This window comes from Solanum lycopersicum, chromosome 6 (assembly GCF_036512215.1).
Source record: "Solanum lycopersicum chromosome 6, SLM_r2.1".
Taxonomy (NCBI): Eukaryota; Viridiplantae; Streptophyta; class Magnoliopsida; order Solanales; family Solanaceae; genus Solanum; species Solanum lycopersicum.
In genome coordinates this window covers 49193824-49206137 of record NC_090805.1, presented here as the reverse complement: position 1 = coordinate 49206137, position 12314 = coordinate 49193824, and the positions used below count along the sequence as shown (strand labels likewise).

Here is a 12314-nt window from a genome sequence, read left to right as displayed (position 1 = left end):
GCATTCTCCTGATTTGAAAGTTTTTTTTGTGGTTGGAAGTGAGGGGTGCTTATCATTCGAGCAACTCCCTCTTGTCTTCTGATTTGAAAGTTCTTTTGGGTTTGAAATTGAGGGGTGCTTACCATATATCCGATCAACTCCCTCTTGTCTCCTGATTTGGAAGTTAATCGGACATCTTGTTGATTATTTTTGCCGGTGACTCGATTACATTTATAACTTTGAAATTTATAATTTTGAGATTTCAATCATTTCTGTTAGAACCCTAAGTGGGTTTTGATTTTGCGTTTGGAATTTGATATAGGAGATGGGTGACCATTCCTAGATAAACTTTTTTTAAAAAAATAATGAGTATCCATGTATCGTGACAAAATTGTATTATTAGTATGGCAAAGTATAAGTTTTTTTAATGAATTGTTTATGCTAAACATTTATTGAAAACCTTAATACAAGGGTAAAAATTAGTATTTACATCTTCAAAAATTAATACATTTTCTTGGTGCACTAGAGTAGCTCTTTGAATTGGTCATGAAATTTGGCTACAATATTATTTGGTTCAGTATACAAGCTTCAACAAAATATTTTTTAGGATCTAAACGTTAAGTAGACAAGAAAAGCCTAGTCATTTTGCATGGTTGACAACAACTCCCTTTAAAATCTCATCATTCCCTCTATATAAACAACTACAGATCCTTCATCCCTAACTGATTAAAGACAACTTGCTTTAGTGTAACATTTTGAAAATGGGAAATAGTAGGACCACATTGCTGCTTCTAGTGCTGCTACTTTTCGCAGCACTAGTGTCCTTTGTTGGTGGCTATGAATATGAAGAGGAAAAAAGTGAGCAAAGGACACAAGGCGAAAAATGGTTCTTGTTGCGTCAGCTACATAATGTTGTGAAAACTGATGCTGGATCTATGAGAATGGTGAAGGGTGGCTATCGAGCGGGTTCATTTTTACATAGTCCAATGCATATTGGTTTCATCTCCATGGAACCAAATAGCCTATTCATCCCTCAGTATCTTGATTCCGATCTTCTCCTTTTTGTTCATCAAGGTAATTAATTGAACTTCATCTTTGCTTTCACAAGATAGTTTAATTTTCACTAAAAGTGAAATCAGTGACATGGAAAATAATAAGCTACTATATTTTGAACAGCTCAAATAGTGTAAAACGTTAAAATTCTTTGCTTTAATGATCTAGAATATTCATTTTTTATGAAATGAATACAGGGGAAGCGAGAATTGGTAACATTCATAAGGATGAATTAGCGGAAAGGAGTTTGAAACAGGGAGATGTGTACACAATTCCCGCTGGATCAGCTTTTTATTTGGAGAATAGTAATGAAAACCAGAGACTTCGCATAATTTGTAGTATTGGTATTTCCTCAGAATCCATGGGATGGAATGCTTTCCAGGTATGCAAAGCTAATTTTTTCGACTATTTAATACATTTCTTCTCTTAGATATAATGTCCTAATTTTCTTCCCAAAACTTTGTATTAAATCATGTAAATTGCAACTATTTTAAGTCCTATTTCATTGGCGGTGGAGTTCATACATCTATTCTTGCGGGATTCGATCATACCACATTATCAACTGCTCTGAATGTAAGTGTTGGAGGAACTTATTTGTTTATCATTGATATTTTCCAGTGGAAAAAACTTAGTCAAGATACTGTAAAATGGCAGGTATCGACAGCAGAATTAAAGACGTTCTTGACCAGGCAAACTTCGGGGCCAATCGTGCATTTATCTAATTCTCATCAGTTAAACATTTGGTTCAAATTCTTAGCCCAAGAACCCCATCAGAAACTAGCTCACTTGAAGAGGATTGTGAATTTTAGGGAAGAATCTAACCACAAAGAGGAAGAATCAACATGGTCATTGAGGAAATTTCTGTTTAATCTATTAGACGGGGAAGACGTTGTCAAGAGAGTTAATCACGAAGCTCCATCAACGTACAATCTTTACAACAGAAATCCTGATTTCGAGAATGACTATGGATGGAGCAAGGCATTGGATGAGTCTGATTATTCTCCTTTAGAACAATACGGCAATTGTGTCTATCTTGTCAGTCTAACTTCGGTAATGACCCAATCATTATATAATCTAGATCATAAATTTTCCCTTCTTACTTACATGTTTCTTTTCTTGCTCTCTTCTTTTATCGATGCTTTTTGGTTAATGTAGGGATCCATGATGGCACCTCATGTTAATCCAAGAGCAATAGAGTACGGAATAGTGTTGAAAGGGACCGGAAGGATCCAAATTGTGTATCCGAATGGTACTTTAGCTATGAATGCAAGAGTACGAGAAGGGGACGTTTTTTGGGTGCCAAGGTACTTCCCCTTCTGCCAAATTGCTTCATCGAATGGCCCATTTGAGTTCTTCGGCTTCAGTACATCAGCAAGGAGGAACCATCCACAGTTCTTGGTGGGTAGGAACTCATTGATGCAGAGCTTAAGCGGGCCAGAATTTGCAGCTTCATTTGGAATTGACGAGGAAAGGCTAAAGAGGATTGCCAACGCACAAAGTGAACAAGTTATCTTGCCCTCATCATCGTCGGATTCTCCTATGGAGATGAACTTAGGTTTTTATTAGTTTAGTGGAGAATCTAGTATGATTGACGCATTGCCCTTTTGAGTTGTGAATAAGACGGATTGTTTTTTTAATACATAGTTTCTGTTTGTGGTTTGAGCCTCATTAACAAAATTCAAAATTTAACTGATTCTAGCTCAGGAATTTATTTCATATTAAAAGTAACTTGTTTTTAATTGGTTTTTTAATTATTCATCACCATTTAATTTATTTATATCTTAGTGAATGATGCATTTTCTCAAGAATTACGTGGTTTGTTAGTGTTAAATTGGAATGTGTTTTGACAAAAACCAATTTTTTTTTTTTTACAAAAGGCAAAATTATCAAAAATTTCACTTAATTAGTTTGATTTAGTTTAAATATTTTGAAATATCAACTTAATTGATTTGATTTCGCTTTAAAGGCTTTAGTGGCGAGAAAAGATAAGTTGTGAATGCCTTAAAAAAGCAAAACAATATGTTGCAGCAAACACTTCATCGCCACAAAAACTACTTTTTTATTATTCATCGTATTCATATTCATTCATATCATATATATATATACATATATCATATAATATCATATATCATTATAAGTGGGAAGCTTCAACTTTCAGAGTTGGATTACTATTTTGCCCAATTCACTAAATCAAAATAAATTTATTTATTTTTCTTAATACTAATATTTAATTATATAATGATAGAATATGAAGTTCAATAACTACCCTTATATTTTTTAGTTATGACATTATGATTATAATTAATTAGGCTAAATTAATTTAGAGTAGAAAATAATAATGTATGAAACTCTTCGAATTTTGTGATTCTTTGAATTTTGCAATTAACATCAATTAATCTATCATGAAACAATAATGTATGCAACTCTTCAAATTTTGTGATTCTTTTCAATGTTTCCCATTAAAAAATTTTGGTAGGTGAAAAGATAATCAAATATTAAGTACCAGTTAGTTGCTTCTTAATTAAGTCATCACATTCTTTTCTTTTTCATGATCTATTATTCTCTTTTCTTCTTCCTAGATTATGATATAAATACATGTCGTCAAGAAGCTAACGGGAGGAAGAACAAATAACTTTATTTTGAAATTTAAAAAGAAGCTTTCTTACGATATAGTTTAACTTAACAATATAAGATATGACTTATATATTCCTTTAGAGAGAAAGACATAAAATGACACCTAAAGTTGTCCCGAATTTTTAATAAGACACTTTAACTATATGAGTGTCCTATTACCCACAAAAGTAGGAGATATCTTTGTAAATACGCCACTTTAACCCGTTTTCTCGCTATGTTTGTTTTCACGCAAATAATGCGCGTGAATGATAGATTTTTCTTCCAAAGAACGAATTAACAAGTGACACACGTCATTTTTTAATCTATTATTTAATTCTTTCCTTTTAAAAGTACTCATCTTCCCCAACTTTTCCCCATTCTTTCAAAGGAACCATTTTTGACAACTGTTGCTTTTATTCGATATGGTCTCCTTGTTGCCTCTTGTTATACTAAAGAAAAAAAATTCGTTTCTCTTTAATGAAGGTACTGCCTAAGTGAATCTTGCCCAAGCTCGTTGATAAATGTTTTGAAGCCGGCAAAAAGGGTAAGGCAAACTAGAGTTTCATTGAATCAAATTTGAAGATGAAAGGCGCGAGGATCTTGGTCCTTCTGTAGAGACTTTCCTCTTCTTTTTTTCAAATTCTTTTCTTTTTCTAAAATTGGTGATTTCTTTTTGTTTGTCTGAGTCTTTTTAACCCAAGTCTGTAATTTTCTCCTTTATTATTAATAATAATGAACCATTGGTCCAAGATGATTTTTTTTAAAAAAAGGTAAGATTCTAACACTTTTTAGTTTTTATCCTAAAATAATTTCTAACATGTGTTTTTCTCCGGAAGATCACAAATCCATGAAGAAAAAAAAATATAATCTTTATCAAATACTAAATTAAACATGAAAATTTCTTGTTTGCTCAGCTAACTTTCCAAGAAATTGACCAACAAATGGCGAAATTGAAATAGATGTAAACTTCAAAAGAAGTTGTAATTGAATTGCAATTGAGAAAGAAAATAAAAATATAAAGAAGAAAGCGAGAAATTGAGAGAAAAGAAAAGAAAGTGTACCATTTAACTTTTTAAGCGATTTGGGTCGGTTAAACCTGTATTTAATTAATATTTAAATTAAATTAATTAATTAAAAGGAGAGTGTGTATCACGCGTGTGAGGTTGATGAGAAAATGAGTCAAAATGGTCAATTTACAAAGATATTTAATACTTTTGTGGAGTAATAAAACATTTGCATAGTTTAGGTGTCTTTTTAAAAATTCGAGACAACTTCAGGTGTCACGTTATGTCTTTTCTCTTCCTTTAGATCTTGTTTTATGTTAGATTATGATTTTAAGTTTTTCTTTTTGATTTTGGAGTTAAGGTATAGTTGTCCAAAATGGATTTGATATGCAACCCATATTTTAATATAATTATGTGTTATTTTGCATTATTATGAGAATTTTTTTGTTTTTATGTACTTTTAAGTGTTATTTAATTGACAAAACTTCAATTAATAAATGATGGATTTGATAATACTTGAATAGTTTATGCGAAATATATTTTTATTTAGATAGAAATAATTTAAATAAATACATAATAGTGATGTTAGGAAAAAATAGTAATGATTTTAATATAACTCGTGTTATATATGTGTATTCATGGGACTCACACGTAGTAAATACATATTCTTAAATCCATTATTTAAATTGCACTAGATTAGGCTCTTTGAAGTGGTCATCAACTTGCAGTTTCAAAATATTTGGCTCTGTATATAAAAATGATGTTTCTTTGTTTCAAACTAATTTCTTTTTTCAGGATCTCAATGTTTACAACATCACCACTAGAAAACCTAAAATTCTTGCATGGTTGACAGCAATTCCTCTTAAATCTCAGCATTCCCTCTATATAAATCACTAAACTCTGCAGTGAAGTCATAAGTGAACAAAAACTAATCATTAGAAACAACTTAGAAATTAAAGCATTTTTTCAGTAGCGAGTTGAAATGGGAGATAGAAGGATACTGTTGGTTCTAGTGCTGGTACTATTAGTGTCCTTTGTTGGTGCTTATGAAGAGGAAGAAAACGATCAAAGGGCACAAGGAGAAAAATGGTTTTTGCTGCGTCAGTTACATAATGTTGTGAAAACTGACGCAGGGTCTATGAGAATGGTGAAGGGTGGCTATCGTGGGGGTTCGCATCTCCATAGTCCAATGCATATTGGTTTCATCTCCATGGAACCCAATAGCCTCTTTATCCCACAGTACCTCGATTCCGATCTTGTCCTCTTTGTTCACCATGGTAAAATTCATTTTTCTTTTATCTCTTTTGATATGTATAAGAATTCATTAATATTGTCAGTGTATATCATTGAGTCATTAAATACAGGGGAAGCAAGAGTTGGACACATCCATAGGGATGAATTAGCAGAAAGGAGTTTGAAGCAGGGAGACGTGTACACGATTTCTGCTGGATCAGCTTTCTATTTGGAGAATAGAAATGAAAACCAGAGACTTCGCATAATTTGTAGTATTGGTATTACCTCAGAATCCATGGGATGGCATGCATTCCAGGTATGCATGCCTAAGCTAAAAAATTGTCCTAATTTTCTTCTCAATACATTGTAACTCAACACACTTTGCAGTCTTTCTTCATTGGCGGTGGAACTCATCCTACATCCGTTCTTGCGGGATTCGATCATACCACATTATCAACTGCTCTTAATGTAAGTATTCAAGGGAACTTAATTTTTCATGCTACATTTATCAGTGAGGAAAAACTGAACCAAAATTATGTAAAACTGCAGGTTTCAACAGCAGAAGTAAGAACGTTCTTGACCAGACAATCTTCGGGGCCAATTGTGCATATATCTGATTCTCATCATCACACAAACATTTGGACTGAATTTGTTTCCCAACAACCCCACCAAAAATTAGCTCACTTGAAGAGGATTGTGAATTTAGAGGAAGAAGTTAGCCCAAAAGAGGAAGAATCAACATGGTCATTGAGGAAATTTTTGTGTACCTTACTGCACAGAAAAGATGTTGTCAAGAGAGTGAATCATGAAGCTCCATCATCGTACAATCTCAACAACAGGAATCCTGATTTCAAGAACAACTATGGATGGAGCAAGACAGTGGATGAGTCTGATTATTCTCCTTTACAACGATCAGGCAATGGTGTTTATCTTGTCAATCTATCTCAGGTAAATCATCTTGCCTCATAGAAGTGGTGGTGACCTTAGATCCAATAGTCTCAAATCGCCTAACTTATTGTATGTTTCTATTCTTGATAAATGTAGGGATCCATGATGGCACCTCATGTCAACCCAAGAGCAATAGAGTACGGAGTAGTGTTGAAAGGGACTGGCAGGATCCAAATTGTGTATCCAAATGGGACTTTAGCAATGAATGCAAGAGTACGAGAAGGGGACGTCTTTTGGGTGCCAAGGTACTTCCCCTTCTGCCAAATTGCTTCATCAAATGGCCCGCTTGAGTTCTTCGGTTTCACTACATCAGCAAGGAGGAATCATCCACAATTCTTGGTGGGTAGGAACTCATTGATGCAAAGCTTGAGAGGGCCAGAATTTGCTGCTGCATTTGGAATCAGCGAGAAAAGGCTTAACAGGATTGCCAATGCACAACGTGAACAAGTCATCTTGCCTTCATCATCGTCAGATTCTCCTATGAGGATGAACATTGGTTCTTATTAGTTTATGGAAATTCTAGTTCGTCATTGGTCTAGTTGAATTATGGCACGAAAGCTCGAAGCCAATTTTGTTACTTTTCATTTTTATTTTTTTACTTCCCCTGTTATTCAGTCTGAGTTTGTTTCCTTGGCATCGTCTTGTTGGAAGCAAGACACATTGCGCATTTGAGTTGTGAATAAGACGGATTTGTTTCCTTGACATGGATTCTATTGTCGCTTAAACTTCAACATCAATTTTACTTATCTATTTAAATTAATTCTGCAATGCAGTTCTTATACATTTGCTCACAATAGCAAATCCTCCATTGTTCAAAAATTGTCTTCATATATTAAAAGCCAAAGGTAATTCTGTGAGTAAAGTTTACAGCATATACTATAACGTATTCTGAGACTAGATTGTAACATTTTTCAACTCTGCTGGTACCAAGAGGTTAGCATCCAACATACTAATTCCTCGCCGGTCTCATATCATTGAAACAAAGTGATTCCATTCTGTCACTGTTTTTCTTTTTTTTTCCGGAATCCAAAGAGGCCTTGATGTATGAAAAACATGATGTAGTCCTTCGAGTAAAAGCTACTGCATCTATCAATTAGCATTTCACTTGACAAACATATAGTTTTGAGACCCTCTATTAACAAGGCATTTGTGTTCCGTTGGAGCTGTTAGACATGCAATTAATATTTGTCTGAATCAAATAAATTAACATACAATATTCAAGTGATCAACAAATTAAAAGGTCCAGTTTCATTTGCTCATCTCTTTTACTAATTTACCCTCATAAATAACGTTTTATTTTGAAGTTATTTATCAACCAAAATAAAATTATAAGCTGGTCAAATTAGCTTAGAAATTTTGATATTTTTTGCTCATTTACTTGCTTAATAAACATATAAAGTATCAGTCAGAAATTGGGATGAACTTCATAAATATTTTTCCTATGTCTAAACTTTTCACGAAATTATCCCTAATATCTTCTGTAATCTCTAAAATACTCTTTCTAATAATTTTTGCTAATTATTTCTCCATTCCATTTCCGTCATTCATTTTATTCTTTTCTAGAATTCATTTCAAATGCCTATTTGCTGATAATAATCATATGAATTTTAGTGGTATAGCCTTCAATTTGCAAACCTGACTTGGAAAATGGACAATGGCGGAGGATGGAAATAATTTTATTTTGTTTTAAAAAGAAAGACATATACACATTTTATTTTACCATAATTTCTAAAATTCTGAATTATTTTTAAAAAAATTCAAAAAAAATTCCTTTTTGAATACATTCCTCCTCTCTCAGATACATCCCTTGCCTATGTATCAGATGTCTACTAATGTATTCGGTATCAGATGTCTACTAATGTATTCGATATCAGATGTCTACTAATGTAATCCGGAAGTCCAGTAATGTATTCGAAACCATAAATTTTTAAGGGACTTGTAATTTGAAAAAGAAGGAAATAATGTAATTAACTCTTAATAATGAGATTTATGTAATAGTAGTACTATTATTAAAGGGGCAAACTAGTCTGGACATTTAGGTAGCAAGTTTTTTTCTTTCTTTTGGGGTATTTTGTCATGGATATACTTCAGACATGCTGCATAATTCTTTAGAACAAAATTGCATCTGTCATTTTTTTTACTTGATCAACCCAAAAATTACGATAAATAGTCACATTAATTGGCTTTTAAGTACTTTTTCATATTGTAATGTAGTAAATTATTTTGTAAGTTAATTGTGAATTGCTATTTGTAAATATTAAGCCCTTCCTTTTGTTTCGGTAGAGTAGCCCTTTGAAATGGTCATCAAAATTCCTATTTCATTACATCATTTCATTTTGTATTACAATCTTCAACAAATGATTTTTCTTTGGTTCACCGATTATTTTTCAAGATCTCAACGTTCATTCCACATCAGAAATCCTGAAATTTTTGCATGGTTGACAACAATTCCTCTCAAATCTCACCATTCCATCTATATAAATCGTTACAATCTGCACCTAAGTCATAAGTAAACCAAAAACTAAACTTACTGGTGGTTTTTTTTGTTCCGAGTTAAAAAAATGGAAGATAGAAGGACATTGTTGCTTCTAGTGCTAGTACTTTTCTCTGCACTTGTATCCTCTGTTAGTGCCAATGAAGAGGAAGAAATCGAGCAAAGGACACAAGGAGAAAAATGGTTCGTGTTACGTCAGTTACATAATGTTGTGCAAACTGATGCAGGGTCTATGAGAATGGTGAAGGGTGGTTATCGAAGGGATTCATTTCTACATAGTCCAATGCATATTGGTTTCATCTCCATGGAACCAACTAGTCTCTTCATCCCTCAATACCTTGATTCCAATCTTATCCTCTTTGTTCACCATGGTAATTCAACTTCTATGTTCAAATGATTATCTTCCTGGATCAGTAACTTGAAAAATAATAAGATAGATTGTATGTTACTACATTTTGAAGTATAAGGATAGCGTAAATAACGAGCTAGAATATTTATTTTTTGATGAAATCAAATACAGGGGAAGCAAGAGTTGGACACATCCATAGCGGTGAATTAGTGGAAAGGCATTTAAAGCATGGAGATGTGTATACAATTCCTGCTGGATCAGCTTTCTATTTGGAGAATAGACTTGAAAATCAGAGACTTCGCATAATTTGTAGTATTGATATTACCTCAGAATCCATGGGATGGCATGCTTTCCAGGTACCCTAAGCTAGTATCTCAAAAATTGGTCTTTTTTTCTTCCCAAAACTTTGTGTAATATTGAAACATTTTGCAGTCCTTTTTCATTGGCGGTGGAACTCATACTGTATCCGTCCTTGCTGGATTTGATCATAACACATTAGCAACTGCTCTTAATGTAAGTATTCAAATGAGTTTTACCATTTCTTACAACATTTATTAGTGGGAAAAAATGAGTTAATATTATGTAACATGGCAGGTCTCGCCGGAAGAATTACAAACGTTTTTGACCAGGCAAACTTCCGGTCCAATTGTGCATATATCTGGTTCTCATCACAAAAATATGTGGTCCGAATTCTTGGCCCAAGAACCCCACCAAAAACTAGCTCACTTGAAGAGGATTGTGAATTTTGGTGAAGAAGCTAGCCCAAAAGAGGAGAAATCAACATGGTCGTTGAGGAAATTTTTGCTTAATTTAGTAAACAGAAAAAATGTTATCAATCATCACCATCATAAAGCTCCATCAGTATACAATCTCTACAAGAAGAAGCCCAATTTCAAGAACCATCATGGATGGAGCAAGAATGTGGATTCGTCTGATTATTCTCCTCTAGAACAATCTGGCAATGGCGTTTACCTTGTCAATCTATCTCCGGTAATGACCTTCACATAATTCAACATCATGGAGTAGTCAGATCTCTTTCTTCGCATTAAAATCCTATTACGTGTTACATATGTTTTTTCTTAAAAAAAATGATGTAGGGATCCATGATGGCACCTCATGTTAATCCATCAGCAATAGAGTATGGAGTAGTGTTGAAAGGGACCGGTAGGATTCAAATTGTGTATCCAAATGGGACTTTAGCAATGAATGCCAGAGTACAAGAAGGGGACGTTTTTTGGGTGCCAAGGTACTTCCCTTTCTGCCAAATTGCTTCGACAAATGGTCATTTTGAGTTCTTTGGCTTCACAACATCAGCAAGGAGGAATCATCAACAGTTCTTGGTGGGTAAGAACTCACTGATGCAGAGCTTAAGAGGGCCTGAATTTGCAGCTGCATTTGGAATTGATGAGAAAAGGCTTAAGAGGATTGCCAATGCTCAACACGAACAAGTCATATTGCCTGCATCGTGGTGGGACTCATCACAAGACAAGGCATCAGAGCCAGAGAGGAAGAAGAGGACCAATTTTGAGAGGATTGTGGGGAGCTTAGGCAGTGACATGATCATGGGTTTTGATTAATTTAATTTGTTTAGTAAAAATTGTTGGAAATTTTATTTATCCAACAATAAATCCAGTTTGCGTTTTGGTCTGAAAGGTAGATGCCAATACATTTTTTTGGTTTTTTTCTTTCTTTCTTAAGATTGCATTTTGATTCCTTTGTTGTCTTGGAGTCATTCGAGTGTGAGTTTTGAATAAAAAGGATTTTCCTTTTCGGATTTTATTGATGCCTTTGAACTCCATTAATTAGTCCTTTCTTGTTATTAATTCTCAATATGGAGCAACAACAAAGTTGTGCAGCTTCTCCATCATGCTTAGATTATACTGTTGAAGAGAGAACAATCATCATCATGAACCATCCTGGCAAGATTGGAAACGGATATGCCCCCGCCCTTGGTTGCAACACCTCCCTAATTATCCTTGTTGATGTACATCAGTTTTTAAAAGCTAAAAATACAAGTAATTGTTGGGAAAACCTGGACGAGCACAAGAATATATATGGTAAAAGTAATAGAAATAAAATGGAAAAATAACGACACCAAGAATTTTATGTGGAAACCCTTCTGAATAAGGGAAAAAACCACGGGCCAAGAGGAGCAATTGATATTACTATAGTAAGGAATTTTACACTGTGTAGTCACGAATACAATAGTGACTACTACACGCTCAAAAGGAACAACACTCTTTTGGTTTCCGTCTTACTAAAATATCGCTCACGCTCTATTTTTCTTCACAAACTATTTTCTTGTATAGTCTATGGAATACCTCACTTTGCTCTCAAAATGATTTTTCTCTCTAACTTGGTGTGTTCTACAAATGGGAGCAAGAATGTTCAATTTATAGAAGGATAAAACCATACCTATGTCACTAATGACATATGTAAATATAGCAAAGTCAAGAATGGTTGCAAATCTTACCAATTTGCCAACCACCAAATCTTTTATTTTCAACTCCAATTACTATTCCTTTTTAACAATTGTTTGTACCAATTGAAAAGCTAAAAGTTGACTAAAAAATGGGATAGATTCAACAAATCTCCCCTCCAGTCCCATTTACTGGAAGAAGGTATCTTCAACTTCTTTAGA

The 12314-nt window shown here is 33.8% G+C and overlaps 3 protein-coding genes across 4 annotated transcripts; all 3 read left to right on the top strand.

Moving 5' to 3' along the window:
• Positions 1-693: 693 nt before the first annotated feature.
• On the top strand, positions 694-2697 carry LOC101256891 (vicilin-like seed storage protein At2g28490). Its single transcript, XM_004242043.5, has 5 exons — positions 694-1053; positions 1230-1414; positions 1528-1605; positions 1687-2082; positions 2188-2697. Exons 1-5 carry the CDS (start codon positions 741-743, stop codon positions 2596-2598), a joined length of 1383 nt encoding a protein of 460 aa, XP_004242091.1. The 5' UTR covers positions 694-740; the 3' UTR covers positions 2599-2697.
• A 2853-nt stretch (positions 2698-5550) lies between these two features.
• On the top strand, positions 5551-7532 carry LOC101257184 (vicilin-like seed storage protein At2g28490). 2 transcript variants are annotated; one of them, XM_069298833.1, is made up of 5 exons: positions 5552-5926; positions 6014-6198; positions 6270-6350; positions 6432-6830; positions 6927-7532. In XM_069298833.1, the coding sequence occupies exons 1-5, from the start codon at positions 5632-5634 to the stop codon at positions 7335-7337; spliced, it is 1371 nt and encodes a 456-aa protein (XP_069154934.1). In that variant the 5' UTR covers positions 5552-5631; the 3' UTR covers positions 7338-7532. The 2 variants fall into 2 exon arrangements, with proteins under 2 accessions (XP_069154933.1, XP_069154934.1); XM_069298832.1 differs by having other exon boundaries at positions 5551-6198.
• A 1302-nt stretch (positions 7533-8834) lies between these two features.
• LOC101257482 (vicilin-like seed storage protein At2g28490) lies at positions 8835-11452 on the top strand. Its single transcript, XM_004242044.5, has 5 exons — positions 8835-9695; positions 9845-10029; positions 10106-10186; positions 10268-10663; positions 10771-11452. Exons 1-5 carry the CDS (start codon positions 9392-9394, stop codon positions 11248-11250), a joined length of 1446 nt encoding a protein of 481 aa, XP_004242092.1. The 5' UTR covers positions 8835-9391; the 3' UTR covers positions 11251-11452.
• Positions 11453-12314: the final 862 nt, after the last annotated feature.